General features: G+C 40.5%; 1 protein-coding gene across 1 annotated transcript; it reads left to right on the forward strand.

Moving 5' to 3' along the window:
* Positions 1-241: 241 nt before the first annotated feature.
* LOC141599546 (uncharacterized) lies at positions 242-6397 on the forward strand. The gene is made up of 14 exons (XM_074419582.1): positions 242-564; positions 656-793; positions 899-980; positions 2329-2405; positions 3048-3148; positions 3421-3544; positions 3935-4051; positions 4121-4203; positions 4393-4459; positions 4723-4801; positions 5139-5230; positions 5357-5500; positions 5751-5826; positions 5980-6397. The coding sequence occupies exons 1-13, from the start codon at positions 406-408 to the stop codon at positions 5784-5786; spliced, it is 1299 nt and encodes a 432-aa protein (XP_074275683.1). The 5' UTR covers positions 242-405; the 3' UTR covers positions 5787-5826; positions 5980-6397.
* The last annotated feature ends 19524 nt before the right edge of the window (positions 6398-25921 follow it).

A 25921-nucleotide genomic window follows, 5' to 3' on the forward strand; every position in this document is an offset into this window, starting at 1 on the left:
ACACAAATATTATTATAAAACAGTTCTTATTTTACTTAACTAACCATATAAAGATGGTTACCAATTATTCTCAAGAATTAAAGATAATATAAAACTGCTTTATAAAAGACTTTCTCAAATTTGGAGTAGAATCCTAATCGTAATGAAATACACAAATTAGGAAAACATAAATAAATACAAAAATACTGTGAAATAATATTATTATAGTCCCTATATATACATACAAAAAGACCATCCTGTTACTTCCTCTCTCTCTCTCTTTCCCTACACCATACCAATACCATATTCCTGTTACCAGTTACACGCATCTGCTTCCTCTCTTTATTTCCATTCCTTTAAATCTCCCTTCCCTCCATTAACGCTCCTCCCTTCAAACCTTAACCTAACCCGCCTACCACATCTACAATGGCGGCAGAGTACACTCCTCTTCACACCGACATCGAACAACCACCACTCCCTCCGCCACATCCTCCGCCGTCGATTTCTCCAATGAACCTCGTCACCGCTAAACCTAAATCTCCCCGTGTCGCATCTCTCGATGTTTTCCGCGGTCTTTGTGTCTTCGTACGTTCCACATTATTGATTTCCGTACTTCCGTCTCAATCGTTTGTTTACCTTTGATTATAATACATATTGTTTGTTTCTATTTTTGTAGTTGATGATGGTTGTCGATTACGGAGGATCGATTTTTCCGGCGATTGCGCACGCGCCGTGGAATGGATTGCATTTAGCCGATTTTGTTATGCCGTTTTTTCTATTTATTGCTGGTGTTTCTCTTGCCATTGCTTACAAGGTTACACCATTGATGATTATTATTAAACTCGCCATTAATCCAATCTTCAAGTTTCCTTCTTTTTTATAGAAATATATCTGTTAAATAAATATCGCAATTTTGCAGAAAGTAGGCGACAGAGTAGATGCGACGAAAAAAGCAATTTCGAGAGCTTTCAAATTATTTCTCCTTGGCGTTTTCCTTCAAGGTTAGATTACAAGAGACTATTAATTACTCCCTTCGTCCTCGTCGTTTATTTTATCATTCAATTGTTTACCTTTTTATTTTGGTAATATCTTTGATGGATAATTTGATCTCTCACACTCAATTTGGTTCAATAATTGTAATCGGTTTATCTAACTCAACCGGAACCGTATATTTCCGAGTGTGGTTACAGCAACCCTATTTCTTTTGGTTGTGATTTCACTGTTGTAGATGACGATTGCTTAGCGTGAAATTTAATTTATTTAACATCACATTATGAATTTATGAATATGACTTGTAACAGATTTCATTAGTTTTACCTAATATATTAAGGTCGCTTTTTAAATTTGGCTTGACAGAGTTCCAAACGTCATTTTGGATTACGATCAATAATAAATCGATTCGTAAAGACGATTGTAGTTTTTATCTGGTTGATTACATATGGTTATATGTAGTAAATATAATGATTTGGTTATTTAAAGTGTTGTGTCAGTATATGGCCGTAAATTTTTGGTGTATATAAGAAGATCTATGGATGGATCTGCTTATACAAATGATTCCATTCTGTGCAAGTAGCGTTTTTTTGGGAAAGTATACAGCTAGCATATTAGTGCTGTGGCAGTACTATGTTTTGATATTTTTGACTAAGGGTCATTGATTAAATAGTACGGACTACGGAGTACTTTTGTGTCAATTGGGGACTTTGTAAGGACCTTTGAATTTTACTTGTTGCTTGACCATAATGTCCTAGGCCTTGGAAAATTAACTCAGCCCGAATGACCTACTCTCATTGACCTCAATCCGAGTTTTGACGGCTCCCATCAATGACTCAAAGATAGAACACACCAAATTCGAAATGATCCAACCCGGATCGACCTTAATACAGTCATAACCAACCCAAATGACCCGTTTGTCAGTGCTTCCTGTGGAATTGGGTTATAAGGCTCAAAACCGTGTTTAGGACGTTGAACCGAACATGAACTATAATGAAATCAAAGGAGAGGTGATTTGAAGGCCCCCTTTGTGTACACAACAACATTACCGAGTGTTGTGCAAATTGCGGGGTAAGAAGGGTTAGATATATGCCGAACCTTATATATGGCCATATGGGAAGATTTTGTATTCATTGCAGATAGTTAGTGCCATAAATGGTATGCTTGCAATGTGCAAATCTCATTCACTGTATTTTGAATTTTTGACAGTCATTTCGTTGTTATCTGAATTTGAGTTGTTTTCTTGCTGGTTCCGTTGAATGTGGATTTATCATGCAACTTGCACGGTGCATGTTCATGACCTATCATGTATTCTATTGATATATTCTAATAAATCATGTATATTTGGATGCACAACAGGTGGTTATCTTCATGGGGCCAAGTCATTGACCTATGGTGTTGATATTTTAGAAATACGTTGGATGGGAATTTTGCAGGTATGGTAGTCTATGAGTCAAAGCCTCATATTTATGCCATTATGTGTTTTGAAGTTAAATGTGTTAATTGGTGACACATGCCATGGTCCATGGCAATTTATTTCATGGTAAAAAAAAATGACCGTTCTATGTGAGTAAAACGAGAAATCTCAAATGAAGGCGTGCAGAGTTCAATACGAGTCTACAAAGTAATAAAACTTATCTTTGTTCAGTTGTCGCCTTTTTTATTTGATATTATGATATATTTCTTGAGCCTGAGCTTTTTACCAAGCCCACTTAGGGTAGGAATGAGTTTGTATTACAACAACAACATTACCCCAGTGCTTCAATGGCTCCCGCAAATTGCGGGGTAAGGGGGGATCGGATGTACGCAGCCTTACCCTTGTGTTAGAAACACAAAGAGGCTGTTTCCGAATGACCCAAGATGAAAATTGCGTCGAGAACTGCATCGAAGGACTGCTACTTCACAAGAGAAAGAAGCTCAACCACTTTAGTAAGCCATTTTGCTTTACTCCATCATAATCCAGAACCAAAGAGCAATGAGTCTTTGGCTCCATTGGAAATATGGAGAGGTAGGAATGAGTTTGTATTATGTTAGATTTATACCACAGTAATATTAATTCCTCTCGTTCATATGTCCAGAGGATATCTATTGCATATGCGGTTGCTGCTTTATGTGAAATTTGGCTTCCTTGTCGGAAGTGGAAACGATTCAGCATTGTGAGAAGCTACATTTGGCAATGGTAATATTTGATTTCGTTACTTTTTGCCTTACTTCAACATCATTATCTAGTGGGCAATGCAAATATATTAAGTTATCATCCCCGATGATTTCGGAACTCTTATCATATCGATAAAACTCGGTGAGATGACTAGGGTGTTTCTCTGTGCTTCTCATTGTCTTTCGCACAGGTTCCTAATCTGTGTTACGTAACAAGATTTTAATTAAGAGACAATATAATTGGATGTGAACTCTTTACTATCAGGATTATGCTGATGCAATTTTATTATGTAGGTGCGTTGTTGGAATCCTCTGTGCTGTATATAGTGGACTTCTTTATGGCTTATATGTTCCTGATTGGCATATATCAAGATCAAATTCACCTTTTTCCACATCAAATAGTACCACTTTAACAGAGGTGAGTGTTATCGCTTTATTTTTTCTATATTATATATGTTGATAGATTATCTTTTGCTCTTGTTGAACAATTAATAGCTAGTAAAATTGAAGGAGTAAGTTTAACGTATGTATCAGTAACTCAAGTCTTTCAGGCTGTTCCAACTTCTAAGATTATGTCATTCTCCCAATTCATTATTTGTATTTTTTTACCGTTGAAATAACTTGAATTTAAGTGGTAGCTGTTGACAACTAGATTAAAGGAAGCATACATATTCTGGGAATTCAGGGTTCCATTGACTGACCTTGTATTTTGACTCATGCCTAAGGGAATTAAGATCTTTGACAATGCCGTTGTTTAGCATACTATAGTGCCTGATGTCTTTGGTGCCTGTCTTGTTCATTTTTGTAGATTAAATGTGGACTGAGAGGTGACCTGAGTCCTGCCTGCAATTCTGCAGCAATGATTGATCGCTTTGTGCTTGGTACTAGTCATCTCTATGCCAAGCCTTCTTATGGAAATTTGAAGGTATCTTTTGTAACATTTGTACGAGTCTTTGATGTTGTTGGATATATTTAACAATTGTCTACCTTATAGGAGTGTAACAAGACCAGATTTGGAATCCCTGAGAGTTCACCTTCATGGTGTCATGCTCCCTTTGATCCGGAAGGAATTTTGGGGTAATCTGACTGTCCTTTTTTTTTTGAATAATATTTTGGATTCAATATACTGTATTTATGGTATAAATTCTCTGCTACGATTAATTAAATTTGTAGAAATACTGCTGAGTGCTCTCTGGCAATTGCTTTTAGGTTAAATTTTTTTTGCGAATGTGCTGAGTTCTGACATTGATACATCTTTGACTACAGCTCTCTGACAGCCGCTGTGACTTGCATTATTGGACTTCAATTTGGTCATATTCTTGTACAAATGCAGGTCAGGACTCTTTTCTAAGCAGTAGTCACCTTCTTCGCTATGTTTGATTTTGTGGTATACCTTGGTGCATATCTTATCCATGGTTTACCCTGTAGCCGTTTTCTTTTGTGCTTTTGGAGAGTCCGGAGTTCACAATCCTTTATGTTCAATCTTTTAGTTTATGTTTGCCGACCCAAACATTTTCCTTGTCGTGAATTGATGATATAGTGTGTCAATTAGCTTATGAATTGCATATTGCATATACTTACCCTGAAGATCTTCAGGATCACAAGGAGAGGCTGCACTGGTGGTCCGTGCTTTCGGTGTACTGTTCTATGCTTGGACTCCTTCTTGCTACTATAGGTATGCCACTCTCTTTCTCTCTTAATTATGCTTGAAATCGACTGCTCTATGCCTGGTGTGTTGCTAGCTAAGTAGCTATCTTAGTTAACCGAAATTTACTTGTTGCTCTCAAGTCTCAAGCAACTGTTTTATTTTAAACTCGGTGAATTCTCTTTTCTTAATAAGATTTTATTGAACACTGGTTTTCAGCTTATATAACCACCTTAGCATATGTTCACATTGGGTTAGGAAAAGTTAGGGGGATTCAGCTCTTTATTCACCTCCCACAGTAGAGTTACTGAATGAGATCTAAAACATAGCTCTCATGTCACCTTCTTCGCTATGTTTGATTTTTCAGGTGTTCCTTTGAATAAATCGCTGTACACAGTCAGCTATACACTTGTTACTACAGCTTGTGCAGGATTTACATTTAACGCCTTCTATTTACTGGTAAGTTCACTCCGGAGTTTTCACAGGTCTAATTGAAGCTAGTTTTACCTTAAACTTATTCTTCCTTCATGAATTCAGTGAAATCTAAGTTGTTAACAAGCGCGTATACTTGCTGCTCCTGTGCAGGTGGATGTGTGGGGTTACAGAAGGCTGATGTCAATATTGGAGTGGATGGGAGTTCATTCCCTGAGCATTTTTATCCTCCTAACTTCTAACATTGCTATCGTTGTACTCCAAGGATTTTATTTAGGATCACCCAAAAATAATGTGGTAAGCATTATAGTTTCTAGATATCTAAGATAAACCTCGTGTTCGAGACATGGCAGAAAGGGGAAGAAGTAATTTGTAATAAAGTTGTCCGTTTATTTTCCGTTCCCAATACTTTGGCTTTGGAGTAAATAAAGAAAACGACTCGCTAAACTGTCTAGTTCTTATTTGACGGAGTAGCAGCCTTTAAGCCAACGAACGGGGTAATGTTGTCGTAAAAAGTCTGAATGTCTATACTTTTGATGTTGGACAGATCCACTGGATTATAAGCTGTTTCATTCATCAATGATGATTGATTGCATTTGGAGATGACATCCTCACTATTTTTGGTAAGTCGAGTTCCTTCCCGTAAGAGTGGTGATATGGTGATTTTGTAATAACGCCACATAGTGGACCTGTGCTAAGCCCCGTTAGTTTAACATATTATCGAATCATTAGAATACTGGTTATTTGTAGTTTAACAATAAGTATGATTTGTGCAGGTGCAGCGAGGAAGCATATGGTGGTGTGAACGATGGATCTTTTGACGTGCATGTCAGAGAAATGGGGAAGATTGAAGATCTTATGATGGTACCCCAGCTGTTTTGGTAGTGAGCGTATTCTGCCACAACTAGAAGCCTATAACTTAAAAAGAGGAATGCAGTTTCAGCTCTGTTAATGCAGTCCTTTAGGCCTTTTCTCTTCGGATGTTCTATTATCGACCAGAGGAACCATTTTTGGCGGTTTGGGTCGGGCATCACCTGAAGTCGGGTATGTACAGTAATTTGAGACCGTCCAGGAGCGATTATACTAAAGAGCTATTTGTATATGTAGTTAAGGAGTATATTACTCATAAATCGAGGGATTTGTATACATAGTTATTATTTATTTATATATGATATGATAAATTCATAGTTATTATTTATTGTCTATTCATACTTCATATGATAAATGACGCAATAAGTCTTGTTTCAGACGGTTTTGAACAAGATGGATCAAATGTCACCATTTTTTTTAATAGAATATAACCAATTAATGACAAAATGTTACGGAATATAACTTAAGTTGTTACTTTTTACCCTGAAAATAATGGTAACATTTTATCAGAAAATAATAACATTTAATCGTAAAATGACTACATTTGTTCGGTCTTATTTCAGATAGAAAATAGCCCGTCTGAAAGAAGAATTTGCGTAAATGACGGGGCATATACAAGTTCCAGATTGTCAACAATGAAACTTTCAGTGTGTATATCTGTATATGCATGGCAATTTATTTATTTTGTTTTTTTTGCTTATCAGGCAAAATAGGCCTCACTTGTGACGGATATATCCGTCGCAACTTGTGACAGGTCAAATAAAACCCACATGGGAGGATAAAGATAGGCCGTCACAAATGAGAATTTGTGTTTTATATAACTCCGCATCACTTAATAATAAAATAGTTACTTAATAACTAATTATTTAAGTGCGATGAAAATATTAATAATCTCATGTTTTGAATAACTCTCCCCATTGGAGGGTGGAGTTAGGGATGTCAATGGATCGGGTTCGGGTCGGGTGGAGCCTCATCCGTCATCCATCCGTCTTTTTAAAATCTCATCCAACCCGTCCGTCATCCGTGAAACCTATCATCCGTCATCCATCCATCCATCATCCATGGATGAAACGGGTGGATCGGGTGATAAATGGATGTTGTGTATTTATAGGTTTCAAGTTACAAAAAGTGATGATTTTTTATTCTATACAAAAAAAATGTTAGATAATTATTTTAGTTTAACTTTCTAATGGGTAGTTTCACAAAATATATATTTTGAGAGTAGAAAAATTTGAATATTTTATATCTTAATAATGTATTATATGTTAAAAAAATTAAATAAAAAGTAATTAAATCGGGTGATGGATGGATGGCGGGTGAAATTTCTTCATCCAATCCATCCGTCATCCGTCATCCGTTCCATCCGTCATCCATCCATCATCCATTTAAGTCGGGTTTTCATCCGTCTTTTAAAATCGGATGGATCGGTTTTTGATCGGGTGCGGGTGAAGTTGACATCCCTAGGTGGAGTGTTTGAATTAAATAATCTAAAGTATTTTGGTAGGGTGAGGTAATTGGAGAGAGGGAAGTTATTATGGGGTGAAGTGATTAAAATAAATATTGTTGTGCTATTGTGATGTATTGTTGTGGGGTGAGATGATTAAAATAAGTATAAAATTTTACTAAAAAAGGGAAGGGAAGAGTATTGTAAATAGATGAATAAGGAAGGGGGACAGTTATTTAGAATAAAGGGGGAGTATTTGTTTTTTATTTTAAAAATGAAAAAAGAGGACATCATTGACCTTTTCTTTATGACCGCGACCCGACCCGACCCATGACTAGTTAACCCCACTCGTATTTAGACCCGATTAGGGACTCGACCCGCCCAACCTGTTTTACTAGTCAACCTAGTAGACTAGTAGTGAGTAGTGACTGTAATTCTACAAAGAGGAGACTAATGATCTCAAACTCTCACTAAGTTATTAATTACTACTACAGTATTCCAGCGGAATCAAGAATGAGTACATTTGGGCAATTCGGCTGAGGATTTGGCAATTGGCATGCACACACTTAGTGGCAATAGCATCTGCATGATCTTGTCGTCGTGCTTGGGTCGTGCAACCCTCTTTCAAGCCCGTGTCGCGCCTCTTTTGGTCCAAGGCATGGTGGACTGACACGAGGTACACGGGGGCGAAGCCAGGATTTAAAATATGGAGTAGCAAAGTTATTGTAAAAAAACATTCAACTAAAAAATGCGTAAAATTAAAAAAAGTAGATTTTTTACAAATGACTTGTTTTGTTATTATCCTTATTAATCCTATCTTTCATTTTGAGCATACGATAAAAATTTTTGCAGCTATGACTATATGCTACTTCGTATGTTATTAATTATTTCTCACATCTTAGAAGATTACCGTTTCCAATCAAATATTTTGTGTGAATAAGTCATTTGACCATCAAGTATAACTAAAATATGAGGGATTTCATTTAATATGATTGTATTATATCATTATCAAATTTTATATGTTTTCGTATGAATTTAACAAACTAGTTTTTTGGTCAAATTTTCACTTTAAGAGTTTAAGAGAAATAAAGAATCATCATGATAATGGAAAAAGAAATGAACTAAGAAGAAGATACGGAGTATATACATCAAACTTGATAAAATGAAAAGCAATAAAAATATAAGTGATGAAAGAAGTAAATTAGGAATAAGAGAAGATAAAATTAGGAGAAAGAAAAATAAATTAACAAATAAATAAATTAAAAGTCGAATGAGAAGACAAGCAAGGTTAATCTAGATAAAAAGAAACATTTAGTAAAAAATGCTTCTCTATTGGGAGTTGAACCCTTGTTCTCTTAGGTGTTAGATAGAAAATATTTATCACTACGTCAAAGCAGATTGATGTGTCTTTTGCAGTCGTGTTTTTAATTTATGTTTTATTAACAGTCAGTTGCTTTTTAGGGAGCGTAAAATCATCTTCTTCATCGATTTTTTTGGGTTTTGGATAGCAAGGGCTACCCTTTACTACTCCTTATCTTCGCCCCTGCACACCCCAGCCCGACCTACTTTCATCACTAGACATTATTAAAGCATTTGTTACGGTAAGCGACATGAAACGAAGTCATATGCTAAGAAAGCAACACAAGAGTAGTCTTGTATGTTTTTGTTTGTCACGTTTTGAAAACATTAACATTAAAGAGGAGATGAAGAATTTCAATACTATTTTGCCATGTTTTTGTCACAATCATTTCCAGGGAATAGAGACTGGACTTAAATGAGAGTTTTGAGGGTGGAATTATTATCTGGCTAATACCTGCATAATGACAATTGACAAATATGATATCAGAATGTTTGTTTTTTATGAAAGTTCACACTCGATGCCCACAAAAGGCGTAAAGATGATTTATGTAGAGAGAATCAATTACTACTGGAGTGATTTATGTAGAGAGAATCAATTACCTCGACCCAAAATCAGCTTGGAATCAATTTTGACCAATTTCGAGGGATCTACGAGCTAGCTCAAATCATTAACACCCTAAAAGTGAGAGCGAAAATGCTTACACTTTGTTGATAAATATATTACAATTTTTTTTCCTCAAAAGTTTGAATTTGTAGTTTTTGTTTTTTTTTTTAGTAAGGAATAACTACCACATAGAAGACGTGATATTTGGTATATATACTCTACGTAATACTTTAGACAGGTTGCTTAGTAGTTTTTTTTTTTTCGGCAGCTCATAAAAAAAGGTTCTTATACAATTAGCATTGGACTCATATGGTCAAATGCACTCATATTACTAATACCGTAAGCTAAGACAAAAAAGTAAATAAATCGGTAAACAGACATGTGTTGATGGCTTACGGCTGGCTGAACACAGAATTCAACTTCTTCTTCCTCACCCTTCTTGAAGGGACGAAAAGAGTTGGCCAAATGATAGAATAAATCTTCACTCATATTTATAGATAAAGTTTCGGAGAAATACCTGCAACAAGACCCAAAAGTGTGTCCCGGAGATTCATCTCCTTCGCTGTGATACACATCATCTGGAACCCAACGAGACCCTTACAGATCCATCGAGAGAGAGCAAGGTGCACTTATGCCACACGGACATAGAAAGGGAATGTAACACCCCTGCACACCAGAATGCCTTACCAAGGACCATCCCAGTATACGAAGGTGTTACCATCTCGGTCACCCAAGGCAGTAGATCAAGTAGACAATAAAAGAACGCTTATAATATATTACGTTAATTCTTTACAACCAAATTACAAAGCGTGATACAAAGTGATAACTATGACAACTATAGAGCTCATGCGTTAGGACATCGACTCCGGTAGCGTGGTGACTCAATCCCTTCCAAGCCCATCAGCAAATAGACAAACTGTACCTGCTAATCAACTGCTCACCATCCCCGAATGGATCACCACAGTTTTGAAAACACAACACGGGGTCAGTTACTGAACAATTAAAGTAAGACAAGTACAATATGTAACCAGCTGATCATCCTCCTCCTCCGGTCTCCCGATCTCACACAATAACCGACTACACACCGAGGTGTGTAGCCCTGCCAGATTACCCATCGCAACAGGTAATCCTCACCGCCAGTGGGGGACCGCAGTCAATCCTCACCTAAAACCCGCTCATCAACGAGTGATATCCCTGTCCCTTAATGTGCACATCCCCTCCCGTGGCGGGTTCCACGGAGGGCGAACTAGGGTGTGAAGTCACTCCCGCAAGTGACTCCACCACAATCATCACAACACCACCATTACCACCACACCAACACCGCACCAACACTCCAACGATGATTAGCAGACAACAATCATACACGGTACAACAAAACATCTCAAATCAATTAAACATGAACTGAGTAGGGAAACCCTACCTTATCATCCACCATGAAAATGCATCCACAACCGGCTAAGCAAGACTCCGCGACACATCCTACAACAGTAACCACATCCTATTACAAGACTACCCCAATAATCTACATAAAGGACAACGAACAGCAACTTACCTAGTGACACGGACCGATGGTGACAAAGACGAAATCCTCGCGCGCATCCTTCTTATGTAAACTCGTCCCCTTACATGGTTAAGGTCTAGGCTATATGAGAGTGTAAGGAGGTATGGGTGATAGGTGAAAGAAAGACAACTTAGGGTTGGAGTGAAAAGAGAACCGTCGAAATGAAATAAAACTTGCGAACTTGCATCTTATATTGACGCGTCGACAGCAGCTGTACTCGGTCGAGTACTCTCATACTTGGCCGAGTAAGCTCTACTCGGTCGAGTATTCACCTTACTCGACCGAGTGGTCCCTACTAGGTCGAGTAAACACTCCCGTAAGACACTTATCATTACTTAGCCTCTCACCTATCCCCTCCTAAGGTCTTCCCTGGTCAAAGGGTCGGTCAACAGGGTCCTTAAACATCGTGGGTATTACAGGGAAGGCGGAACACGTACTAGGAAAGTCTACCTCCAAAGGAGAGAAAACTCCTACACTTTGGAACCCGATCACTACGGATAAGAAACTCGTAGTCCAGAAAAGCGAGTAAGTAAATAACTGCCAATAAAGAAAACCACTTGAACAGCCCCTTGACCAAAACCATCTCTGAAGGCCGGGTAGAGATGGGCACAACACAAACCGGATAGCTAAATCGTCATTATTAACTCGACAAGTAAAGCAAACAACCCATAGATAAGGGGATAGGACACCCCAAACATCCATGAAGAAGTCGGTAAGATAAACCTATAGGAGGTTATTATTCGGTATAATAAAAGGCACAATACATAAAGATAAAACATTAACTAGAAGAGGAAACCACTACATTCGACCCAACCAATGACACTGCCAAAACCTCTACTCCACCCTATCAAGCACACCTCAAACAGACAGAAAAGGACCCCAACATCCGTGACCTTACTCCAACCAAAGAAAATGACGGACACAACATGCCATTCACGAAAAGCACGACATACCCAACAAACACCAAAACCCGAAAAAGACATCGAGACACCCAAAATCAAGACGAAACCCCCAGGACCATCAGCTTACATGCAACAATACCAACCAAGAGGATAACTCAGACCGACGCTAGAAGAATAATAATTGGGATCGATCAGTGGGGGAAGGGGCGAGGGGAAGGGGAAACACCAAATCGTCCCAAAACCACCACCACATACAAAAATAATAACACCAAGATGAGCTATTCTCATCGACAAGACTGACGAACTCAAGGAAAATGGGATCTTACCAGGGGTGGGGAAAGGGGCGAAGAAGAGGGGAAACACCCATGGGTTACATGCAAGGCCTTTGATGACAGGACAGGGGAACGGAGGAACGGAACTAGATTAGAGCAACGACACGAAACACCAACACAGCCAGCCGGACGATCGAGACGGAACAAAGAACCGTCAAAGAAAAAGGAGTGAGATCAAGCCTTAGAGGACATAAACAAAGAAGAGACGTAAGCAATCGCCGGAGATAGGTTTGATATGCATTTATTTGGTCGCAATTCTCCCTTCTTTTCTATGCATGTTGGTCAATTTGAGACGGTTTTTAGGCCTATTACTTGCATTTTGTCCCTTATTTCTCGTTCTATGATTTTGTGTCATGTTGTAGGAATTGAGACAAAAGAGAAGAAATGGGAGCAAGTTCGGAAGTTACGAAGATTGCATAGGAAAGAAGTGGAGAAGAAGCTGAGAAGAGCCTCTCAGCCGGTCGGCTGGCAGCCGGTTTACCGGCTGGGCGCCCTCCCTATGAGTCAAGGAAGAAAATAGAAGGAAATGAAGCAGAGTACTCCCTACTGGGTGGGCCACCGGCAGCCGGCCCACCGCCCGCCCATACCTGATGACTTCAAAGTTTTAGAAGAATTGTAGAGGACTCTCAGCCGGTAAGCCCACCGGCAGCCGACACCCCGGCTAGGCGCACCTGACACCTCCAGAAATTGAAGAAACCTTCCAGAGAACTCCCAGCCGGGAAGGTCACTGACGGCTAGTCCACCGGCTGGAAACCCTCCTCCGCATTTTCAAGTCCATGTAATTGTCGACCTAATTTGTGTGAAACCTATAAATACCCTCTCCCTAATTTCATTTGACACATTACCCAAGATCTGAATTTACTACTAATTTATGCAATATTTCCTTAATCAAAGCATTAATCTTTCCTTAATTATAGTCTAATTACTCTCTAGTTTATGTTAGATCTACTCTTTCCAATAGTTTACATCTAGTTGTTGGGTTATAATTTGGATAGTTGAAGAGACTTATCTTCCTTATATCAATCCAAGTTTTCTCCTTTAATTAGTATTGGTATAATTCTCAACTTTATTTCATTTCCTTTCAATTGTTTACATGTTTATGTTTGTTTGATTTCCTATTTGTTAAACATGTCTTCCTTTGTTTGTCTCATGCTAAAATCTTCACCTTTTATGTCATACTAGGGTAAATTGGGAGCTTGTGTAGGTTCTTTATGGTTTGATTGTTAGTTTTGATACAAAGAGGAGTTTTTGAATAAATGCTTTGTTTTTTGTGCACACCAAGTGTTTGTTGGAAGGCTTGAATGAGAATTTAAGTTTCTTCATCTTCTATTGCATGCTTAGGTGAGAGCTTAGGCTTGTATTAAGTTTATGTGTCACAATAGCATGTTTAGGGAGGGTTAGAGCGAGAGTTTGACCCGACCTCGACTAGAGGACCGTCTCACACCGAGGGGTGGAGACCTTCCTTGACCTTGCTCTTAGACTACCCTAGTTGTAACCATAAGTCAACCAGACCCTACACTAGTGAACTCAAACACCCTAGTCTCTTAATATCTCGAGCTTAATCTTGTCTTTTACTTGCCTATTTTTGTTTTCCTTGTCTTAGTCATAATTCATCCTTAGTTACCAACCAACTTGCCCTTGGCTTGAATTAAACTAGGATTAACTAAACCGTCTTAAAACCATAACTTTTCGTCCCTTGGGTTCGACCCTCACATCTACAACGATCACTCGTTATACTTGCGAGGTTACAAATATAAAGCACGTCAAGGTCAAGGGATGAACCCATCTCCGACGATAGGGTATGAGAAGAAGGAGGCCGAGGAAGTGTGTGGAAAGGAGAGACGGCGAAACAAATGAACCAGATTAGGATTTTTTGGGTTTTTTTTAGAGAGAGGTGTTTTTCCGTGAGACCCTTTCGGTTGTTTAGTAGTTAAACCACGACCACCTGAAAAAATAATCATTTACAATTATTGGCTTATTTAAGACCGTCATATACTCATACAGTCATACGTCTACGTGAGGGTCTAGTAGAGAATCACGATATATTTTTAGTTTTCTATTGTATTGTAAAGAGTATTTGTAACTTTCAACCTCAACTGCCCATAAAATATTTCTGGTTAAAACTTATTTTCTGACTTCACTGCTAGTCTGCTATACTAGCTTAACAATGTTAGAGTAACAAGTCTCTCTAAAAACCGTTGTAAATTAAAATCTCTCACAAAACTTCAGTAATTGAATATTGTTTTTAATGCTATTTATATAGATTATAACTTATAAGTATACTGCGATCTTATCTTTCAACGATCTTGAGTACACTACTACAGATACAGGCTATAACAATGGTAAAAAACCGTTATATAAAAAAGCGGACGTTGTTAAAGCGTCCGTTGTAGAAGGTTTTAACAACGGTTAGTTTTCTTAAGGAAACCGTTGTTAAAACTATTAACAACGGTTTTATGTATAAAAACCCGTTGTGGAAAGTGTGACTCAATTTTGGGGGGAAAGTTATAACAACGGGTTTTAATATACAAAACCGTTGTTATAACTAAAGACAACGGGTTGTTTTAAAATAACCGTTGTTGTTTGTTCTTAAAAAATAAAAAAAAATTAAATTAAATATTACTAGATGCATGCATAATTACGGCCTGTTAGAATTCCAATGCATGCATTATTACTGACATCATTGTACATATGAACGGATAATATGGAATGAGAAGGGTTAGTAATAAGATTTGAAACGACATTATTGAGAGATATGATGATGATTATGGCACAACTTCCTAACATATATATTAATTAAAAAGCAACTCAACCCACACATTGCTTAGTATAAATACATTGCATATCTCAACTAACATTTCCATTATCTCAATATATTCATCTCCAAACCCTAACTGCTAAAACAAACTCTACTTAATCTTTCAAAACAAACTCAAAAAACTCCAACAAAATGAATGATTTCATCCTTAAGACTCTTACCATGATCGAGAACAACAACAACTTCATCCGCCGGTTCCACCATATTGAGGAAAGTTTCAGGAGCTACCTTGCGGATGCTCGATCCCATCAAGCACGCCAAAGAAGATGGCTTGACGGAGCAAAGAGCGATTGCGGCTATATGACGATATAGCAACTGCTGAACGGAACCTCTAAATAGCCAAGGAGGAGAGGACGGATACGATAGAGCAGAATAAGATCCTCTATAAAAATATAAGAATTGCATTTTTACATATGTAATTTTTTTTTTTAATTTATGTATTTATAAATATATATATATATATATATATATATATATATATATATATATATATTAATTATGTTTATCTTACTTCTTCATCTTGCTTCTTCATTGTTTTACTAACTAATTATGCGAACAATACTTAAACAAATAACATAATGGTCGATACAAACACATACATGCAAAAGAAATAAATAGAAAAAGAAAATAATGACGATGAAACTAACAGTGACGGCGAGATTTACCTGATAAATACAGAACGTAATAGACGATGAAATCACAGTGACGGCGAGAAGATAAAGCGACGATGAGAAAGAGAGAAAGAGAGAAAGAGAGAAAGAGAGTGTGTATGTGTTTTGTGTTTGTTTGTCTGCTGTGTTTGTGTTTGTGTATTAAGGGTTGTGTTTTGTGGCTGCAGCAGACTTCTGTTTGTGTGGTTTATAGTATGGAAGGTATTGACAACGGTTATTAAACAACAACCGTTGTGAAATATGTTTTAACAACGGTTGTAAAAAACACCCGTTGTTAAATAAGTTTTAACAACGGGTTTCAAAAATAACCGTTGTGATTACTTTTCACTAACTTTGCGCCAATTTTGCGCCAAATTATTAACAACGGTTGTGCATGTGTGACCCGTTGTTAAAACTAATAACAACGGTTTTTATAACCATACCCGTTGTAATTTATTTTAGTAAAATTCGCGTCATAAATTCTACAACGTCTATTGTGATTTTCGTGAATAATCGTTGTTAAAGGGGCGTTGTAGTTGCCTGGATTTGTAGTAGTGGTAAGAATTTATTATACGTATTACAATTATTCATACAAGTAACAAACTTATGCCTAGGAGAATAATCCCGTAAGGAAAATGAGATAGCGATACCCGGTGTTACTCACTTTCAGTAACACCGGGGATGTTTTAGTAAATTACCAACAATTTTTATTTTGTCTCTTTATTTTTTGAATTTCAAATTGGTATATTGAAAAAGGGTAATGTGGGAAATATAATTCTTCTTATTAAATAATTTATGATCATTATGAAGCAGACGTTGTATCTTTCTCTCTAAATTGAGTGTTTTCTCTAAAAATAGAGTTCTTTAGGCGTAAGTTTCCTTAGCCGACTTCTCTTCCCTCCGCCTAACCTTATCCATCACCACCTCTACAGTTTCACTTTTCGCCTAACCCTCCCCTAACTTGTTGCGTTGTCCTTCATGCAACGAACTTGTTTGACACCTCATCAACCTCTTGTCTCCCCTCCGTCTTTATAACCACCTTGACTTCCACCACTCTAACCTTCAACTGTTAATTAACCCTTAATAAACCTTATTTTCTCTGTTTTATCCTCTGTTTTACCTACTCACAGTTTCTTAAACCCAAACATGGCTTCTTCCTCTTCGTCTAACCTTTGTCAAGCCGGTGTCAGCCTTAAGTTACCATTACATCTTTGTGCTGATTTCACAGGAGTTGATTTTTCTAAATTTCTCCTTGCCAAAATCATAGACCAACGATATCTGGCCATTCCTCGCATTTACTCTAAGATTTTAAAACATTGGACACTCAATGGCACGGTTTCTATCCGTGCTTTGAAACCTTATTACATCTTTGAATTCTTGTCTGCAACTGACCTTGCCTATTTTAGACAGAGACAAACAGTGACCATGGAGGGGAGCTTATTTGTGTTTCGCACAGTTACAGCTACCACTATACCGGACAACTTGCTTTTTCACATCGTTCCTCTTTGGATCCGAGTGAAACAACTTCCTATTCCTCTAATGAATACTTTGGTAGCAGCTTTTCTCCTCTCCCATGTTGGAGATATTTGTGAGGAGGAAAATTATCCTTCACTGATTCCTCCTCGCAATTTTGTGCGTGTGAAAGTTTGGGTCGATCTTTCGAATCCGCTAATTCCTGGATGTTATTTGGCTTTTAATGATTGAGAGCATCAGTGGATCGGATTCTCCTATGAAGGAGTTTTCCGTTTCTGCAAAACTTGTGGCCACGTTGGACACCGTGTGTCTTTCAGGCCTTCTAGTAAGGTGCAGGGGACTCGTGGTATACGGGCAAGGTTAGACGAGCTTACGGCTCGTGGCTTGATGGTCTTACATGGCCCACCAGAATCCCCCTTTTACAGTCCTGAAATTTTGGGACTGCCTGCACGACTAAAATACTTGAACTCTGAGTTGTGTACTCTTACCTCTTCGGACCCGATTATTGTGGATTCTGGTGGTGAATCACCAGTTTTTTCTTTCTCCTCTGATGGGGCATATTCTGCACCCGCTGACCAGTCAACATATTGAGCAAGGTCAAAGATATCCACAGCAAGTCAACGGCTTAGACAGCCTAACCGACGCAGCCTGTCGGCCTGTCTCTTGGGTCCCGGCTGGTGCAACTAGCCAGCCGAGGCACACATCCGCGAACTCATATCCAAGACCCCTCGGCGGTGAGTCAACAGGGCCCGCCGGCCTGTCATGGGTCCTTCGGCCGAAGGGTAGATCAGTCTTTCCACCTGCTAGCCACTTGGCCACTACGTGACAAAAGGTGAAAGTCTATAAATACTCCTCAACTCTCATTGAGGAGGAGATCCACAATTTAACCTAAGAATCACTATTCATCTGGTAATATCTTCCTTATCTCTCTACAATATATACTTCACCAAGTAACAACAACTTATCTCTCTAAGTTTACTGACTTGAGCGTCGGAGTGAGTTCGCTCGGCCCAAAGCCGAGCCCTCAGTTTGTTCATTGTTTCAGGAGACCGCAAGGAGGATTTAACCAAAGACGTCATTCTACAAGCACGGGTGGTAACAAATAATCGCGCTCCGGAATTACACCGGAACAATTGGCGCGTCTCGTGGGGAGAGATACTAGAAGCTAGTCACATTCATTCCCAAACAAAAGAAAACCAAAACAAAAACCCACCCAAAAAGCTAAGAAGATGTCAAAACAACAAGAGGTATTCGTAACTGACGAAACCGTGTTCTGCCAAGATAATACCGTCCACAGTTCTGGAGTTCCGCAGCCCTCCACCGGCCGACTAATTCAACCGGAGTACGGGATGCCAATAATACAGATACGCCACGCTCGCCAACAGGTCACCATCATGGGACATGTGGTTGATGCAAAGAAATCAAGCTACTCCTGGACCTAATTGGTGGTACGTCGACTCACTTTGTCACACCGACAAGAGCGGCGGAACCCGTCCGGGAGACCAGGGCTCGAGAATGTGACTCCAAGAGACTTGAATGGAGCACTTTGGAAGAAGCTGGCCTGTCAAGACGCCGGGGGAGCCTGAATGCTAGTGGTAGACCGAGTCCTTCCCGCACTCGCGGGAGGACGGCGTCCGCAGCAGACCGACGGGGCATCCCCGCAGGAGGAGTGAAAGAAGTCCGACTCGCCAGAGTCGGAGAAGAAGCCCGACTCACCAGAGTCGGAGAAGAAGCCCTTCCCGGCACGGGGAGAGGAGCCGGACTAGGGATGTGAGGAGCCGATCGCCGCGTGTCGTTCGACACGTGGTCAGACAGCCCCTCAGCGCCTACGTCCTAGATACCCCGGTGCCGACTAAGATGAAGTTGCCATTCATAGCATACAAAGGAGAGGGCGACCCGACCGACCACACCGAGGCTTTCGAGTCTTATATGTCGGTTTGGGAGCAACCTGATGAGGTTTGGTGCCGAGTCTTCCCAACGACACTGCATGGGATGGCACAAAGTTGGTACAAGGGGCTACCCGATGGGTCGATATACTGTTACGCCGACCTAAGGGACACGTTTTTAGCCCAATATTCTTGCAACAAGAGGAGGTCCGTTGAGACATCGGACCTCCTTACTATCAGACAGGAGGGAGGCGAGTCTCTCCGAAGTTATGTGAAGAGGTTCGACGCCAAGGTTCAGCAGATTCGTGAGTGAAGCAATGAATCGGCGGCCTTCGCGCTGATGAAAGGCCTCCCAAGAGGGGACCTAAAGAATGAGTTCATCAAGTGCGGCGGCCTGAACCTGGAGTCCGCCAGAAAGATGGCCGATCAAGCCATAAAAGTGGAGGACTACCACAAAACCTGGGTAGGCCCCAGCGAGGCCGAGCACTCGGAAAGAAAAAGCCGCCGGGAGGACAACCCGGATGAAAGACGCCGTGACAATAATAGGTCACGGTCTGACAGGTCCACCAGGAAACAGAACTCGGCGGACGCCGGGGGGAGTTCGGGAACGAACCGCCGAAGCGGTACAATGATCACACCCCCGGTCGTGTCCGCGCCGAGGTCTTCGCCCCGAGCAAGAACGAGGGTCGAAGTGGGAGAGGCCCCCAAGCCGAAGGGAGACGGTGACACGAGCCGATCATCGTGAATATCACGCCACACCGGTCACCTTATCGACAACTAGGCATCTCGAAAAATGCCATCGAAGAGCTAATCCAGGAAAGGAGCCTCGGCAAGTATGTTGCCAAAGGCCAAAAGCGAGGCGGCGGTTCAAATAAGAAATCCGTCTTTGAACGGATAGGAGTGATCCATGTTGTCATCGGGGGCAACGAGAACGGTGGGTCCGCTCATGGGCACAAACGGCACCTGAACGAGCTGTATCAGGCCATCAACTTTGTGCCCAAAACAGCGGTCCCCGCTTCCAACATCCCTGACATGACTATTGGGAAGAAGGATTACGAGGGAGTCATCGCCCCTCACAGCGACCCACTGGTAGTCCACTTGGACATATCCAACCACCTGGTCAAGAGGTGCCTGATTGACAAAGGCGCCTACACGAACATCATGTTCAGGGAGTGCTTTCTCAACCTCGGTCTGAAGGTTGAAGACTTGAGCCCCTGCACCAATCCGTTGTACAGTTTTTCCGGGGCCGGCCTGGTACCCCTGGGGTTGATCAGACTACCGGTGATGTTCGGCGAAGGGAATGCGGCAAAGAATGTCCTATCTGAGTTCGTAGTCATTGACGGCTCGTCCGCCTACAACGTCCTCATAGGCCGCGTCACCCTGAGCGAGGCTGATGCAGTAATGTCAATCCGGGCCCTGACACTGATGTATGTCTCGGACCGGGGGGAAGCGCATAAGCTCGTCTCCAAGGACGAGGTGGTCAACACCCATATATCCGCCAGAGGGTGCAACATGCAATCCCTCAAAGTGGCAAAGAAGTCAGGGAAGGGGAAGAGCCCATCCTTGCAGCAGGAGGGCGACCCGATGAATACCGACGTCGGCATGGTTGAAGAAACCCCGACCGACCAATAAGAGCCGCATCCCGGCGTATGGGAAATAACTACTGACGGGTCCCTGTAGACACCTCGTTTCTGCACCTCTCGCAAACCACCCGGTGATGATTGGGCCGCATGTTTGATCCGCGGAACGATTTGTGACAATTCGTAAGATTATCGTCAAGTGATTGCTCAAATATTAATGTCAGCCTCTTAGTTGTCATCTACGTCCCGATACGGTCGTTTTGGCAGTAATTAGAGTACATTCGGAGTCCGGGTCAAAAAACCGTCTCCATTTTCTCGATAGCATTTGTTAAATCCCGAGTCGAATGTTGGAATGTTCCGGATAATTCTATTCCATATTTCTCAAATTTTATCTTTTGGCAAATAATATCCCGTAATATTTACGTAAGATATTAAAGATAATCGAATTAATTCCGTCCTACCATAACTAAAACACGGAAATCTTTCTTAAACAGGAGGAAACCTCCTGGGAATAGACGCTTGCAACGGCAGTCTTTGCGCCTCTTCCAAGAGACGCAGTGGCTGCTGCGCCTCTTCCCAGGCCCTTCTTTGCATGATTTACGTATCTTTTTTATATCTTTCCGAGATTCACTTCCAAAGAGTCTCCGAAACCCTACCTCCGCGTGTTTAGTATAAATAGGAGCCTTCGTTCCTCATATTTCTCACGCGAGTGTCCGCCCTTCTCTTCTCCCTTTGCATTCTAGACTTCGTTCTTACTAATTGGCGCCTACGTGCTTGAACCTTCGACCACGTAAGCTCGGATCTTTCCGGGTACCAGCCTCTCCGTTGCATGACCGACCAATTTGACCACTACACTCAATCAATTAAATTAATCAATCGTTTTCCTCTCACGAGGGCATTCTTTCCTTGCATTCGCGTCGAGCATTCACTAATCGATCTTCTTAGTTCATCTCGTTCCGTCAACATGTAAGTCTGAGGGTGTAATAATTCCTCTTTATTTATTGTTATTTATCTTATCGTATCATCATTGTAAGGTTTATGTCGAAAACATCTAATTAAGACCGATTTCTAAAGCCGTCTTTAAAACCTTTTTTGCGGATTTCTGGTAGAGACGTCGAGAAAAGACGCGCAAGAATCGCGCCTCTTCAAAGGAGCGCAGCACTGCCGCGCCTCTTCGTGAGGCCGCCGCATTCTCGCTTCTTCTTCTTTCCTCCGTCCTCTCGTAATTCGTATCAAAAATATTTCTTTTGTTTTGTTCGTACATTAATTCTTCATCATGATAGTTTAATAATTCATATGTATATTAATTCATCATCATTAATTCACATGTTTAATTCATCATTGTTCCGACTTAAATCCCTTATAACCAATATTCGCGGGTTTTCGTCATTAATATTCAATTCAAGTTTTAGAAGTTCAATTTCATCATATTGAGTTTCTAGGATTTAACATTGATATATTTGCATCCATATTCATATATTCGTCATGTTTAGTATAATTAGTTTAGTTAGTTAGTTTATTAATTATTCATTAACATCGACCCTTCACATAACTAATCCGTTAATTTCCGTCTCATCCGTGTTTTACTGTTTTGTGACCTCAATCGTATGTAAATAATCCATTAATTACTTTCATCCGAGTCATATTATCAAATCAATCCATTAATTTACCAATTAACATTAACGATTTGCAGTTCCGGCTTCACAGCCAGAACTCACCCTTGGAACAGACGCAAAGAATCGCTGCGCCTCTTCAAAGGGCGCGATGTCTGCTGCGCTTTGTTCGAGATGAGTTCTGTCTCTGAACTCCTTTTCTGCCTTGACGTAGTTTAATTAGTTTACGTATTAATTCAACTAATATTCGTATTATCACCTTCTGATCTGTCGTGTTTTATTCTTTTATTCCTTTTTATCAAATAATCCGTTTTAAAGGTATTTTCGACATAAATCGCCTTATACTTTGTAATTAATGTATTTTTCATTATTATAATTTATAATTATTGCTTTGTATCTTTTATTGCTTGTATGCTTTCACATGTAATCAACATTTAAATCCAACGTCGACCCAATTGTTTGCTAATTAATTGTCCACCGACTTAGTCTAATCTTCACATGCTAGGATCAAAACAATGGATGTTGCATTGCATGCATATAGCCGACGATATATCAAGTATGAATAAACTCCCTAATCATTAGTAGAGGCCGCTATCGAGGCGGGCGGGATTAGGTGTTCGATCAAAAGAGCTTCCTAATACGTACCCTCACCCCTTACTCCAGATCTCCGTGAGCACCCGTGTTCATTGGCATCCACGAGAGTCATTCTAGACATAGAATGCTAAGGGTAACGATTGCTTAGTGTTCATGTCACTACTTTGTGTCTTGACATGACACGAGGTATTCGAACGGTTCCAATTTCCCATAAAAATTGGTGGCGACTCCATACAAAATGCAAACGCTTGTCCCTTGTTTCTCAACCAAAGCGCCCCGGGCGGCCCGCTGTCCACGGTTTGGCGACTCATTGGGATTTACACTTACGTGTAGCTAGGGTGAAACTTGAACAAGGTTAGGGAATAAGTTCGTACAAGACAATTGTCGGTTTTCATAACTCGGTCTTCCTAGACCGTTTAATTCGGCCTTCCTAGGCCCAACCCAACCCATTCGACCAATCGTCCCGTCTAAACGGTCCTAATTCTTATTTGGGCCTAAGGATGGATAGCGATTGACGTCATCCATACCATGATGCTTACTCTTGTTTGTATCAAGGGCCTTCACTACTTGAGGAAATGGACTAGGAATCGGCCTTACTCTTGTTTGGCACGAGCCTCTCCACAGACTTCGGGTTTGATGGTTCGGTATGGCAACCCACCCTTTAAACCAAAACCCTTCTAAATGCACTCAGCATCCCGTTATAATGCTTGTATAAATGTGTATACCTTACGTGATCACCATTTCAAAACAAATCATGACGAATTTTCAAAAATCAAAACCCAATTTCAATCAAGAATTTCGAAAAAGGGGCCTTTAATTAGCACAAAATCCGGTCAAAATTCTGTCCGTTTGTCGTGTCAAAATTCGGGCCATAAGCCCATTTCAAACCTCACCTCGAGTCCACTCCTACAACTACACTACAGTTGGCTAGGACACACATTTTCAAAGACCTTGTCTTTCTTCAAAACTCACTCAACACAAGTGGCACACACCCACTTCACGAGTCAAAACTTTTCCTCTTTTAGCAAGTGTGATAGAATGGTCGATCGTGTTTTGATTCGTCGTCGATCTCTTATCCAGTTTCCAAGATGCCAGGTCAAGTGATGAAACAAACCTCCAGCAAATTCAAGAAAATAGTGATCGAATCCTAGCCGCGATAGCCCAAATGCAAATCACTCAAGAACAAACCTATGACCGCCTCGAACTTATCGAAGGCCGCATCTTTGATGTAGAGGGAAAGCTACCTCCCCCTAAAGGTGGAGTACTACAATTTTCCGATGACGAGTCTAAAGATGAGAATCCTCTCCAAGGGACAACTGCAGCTGAGAAAAGACTCCAATACCTAGAGGAGCAATTGATGTACCTTAAGGGGGATGACATTTACAGGGAGAACAATCGTAAGTATGAAGCCGTCAATTCCAAATTGCCCACTAACTTTAGCATGACAGATATCCCTAAGTTTAAAGGACATGAGAATCCTTTGAACCACATCCGCGCCTTCAAGGACTACATGTCTATCAAAGGCATCAAACCCGAGATGTTCTTAAGGATCTTTCCTTCATCTCTTGACACCATCCCAAAGCAATGGTTCTACACTTTAGATCACAAAAAGGTCGCTACTTGGGAGGACGCCGCCATCGAATTCTCGAAACAATACGCGGATAATGCCGAGATCCAAGTCAACATGCGTACTCTAGAGGTTCTTACCCAAAATGACAAGGAAGGATTCACCGACTTCCTAAGTAGGTGGAGGAAAACTAGTACCCAACTAGTTGAACGCCCGGACGAGGCTACTCTCGTGGAAAAGTTTATGGATAATCTCAAGCCCATATATGCCAACCATTTGAGATATCAAAACATCAAGACCTTCAAGGACTTAACTGTACTAGGGACACGAATTGAAGACGACATCCGCAAAGGGCTCCTGTCCAAAACGGTAGGTCGAGGATACCAAGGGTCCACAAGTCGTTCATATGGCTCTACTAGCAAGACCGACGAAGTTAACCTTCTCGAGCCGTCCAAGAAAACTAGCCCACCAAGGAAGTTCACAAACCTTGGGGATACATACTCCAATGCTCTAAAAAGACTAATGAAGCAAGGTAAACTTCAACCCATTGGGCCTACTCCCGAACCTGAAAGGAAGTCCAAATTCTGGGATGAAAATTCCTACTGTGAATACCATAGGGGCAAGGGGCACGATACAGAAAAATGCTACAAGTTGAAACACGTGCTTCAGGATATGATTGAAGACGGTCGACTTCCAATCCCACCAGGAGGTAAACCCAACAACACTCAGAATCCTCTTGGAGTTCTAGTGGTTACAAGTGACGAATCTACCTTAGATTGCTCACATCTCATTTCTCCCACCGAAAACGAAATTCATGCAATTGAGAAAGAAAGACTCTACTCTACCATCTCCCCTACCATTTCCGACTTCATCGCATGGGCAAGGAGTGTAGATAGACAAGTGTGGGAACTAGAAAACATGGTAACGACCTTACGCGATCCCAAGGCAACACCTAAAGAACGCATACCATTGACCTTCGCTCAAAATGCCACTATGCAAGAAGTAGTCGCCGTGGTCGACAAGCTAGTCGATCAAATCATACAACTAGAAAGTGACATCATGAGGATGAAAGAACTAGCTGCAATCAATGGAGTTTGGGCCGATGACGATGAAGACGAATATCTCATTGAAAACTCTTTGGTAAAAGAAATAGTCCAAAATGGCGAAGATCAAGATGTGGATCACCTAACTCGCTCGGGTCGTCCATACCAAAGTACTACTCAAAACGGTCCAACCAATGTCATCACACCAAATGGCAACGAAGACGATCCCACTGATCATTTGCTCAAGCAATTACAGAAAACCAAGGCTGATCTTTCAGTCTAGCAACTAGTGGCAAGCTCATTTCCACATCGCCAAGCTTTACTGCAAGCTTTGGCCAAATTGAATGTAGCACATAACTCTACTCCCGAGGATGTAGTCAACTTGGTCTTCCAAGAATCACCGAAGTTAAGTAATCCTATTA

This window comes from Silene latifolia, chromosome 9 (assembly GCF_048544455.1).
Source record: "Silene latifolia isolate original U9 population chromosome 9, ASM4854445v1, whole genome shotgun sequence".
Taxonomy (NCBI): Eukaryota; Viridiplantae; Streptophyta; class Magnoliopsida; order Caryophyllales; family Caryophyllaceae; genus Silene; species Silene latifolia.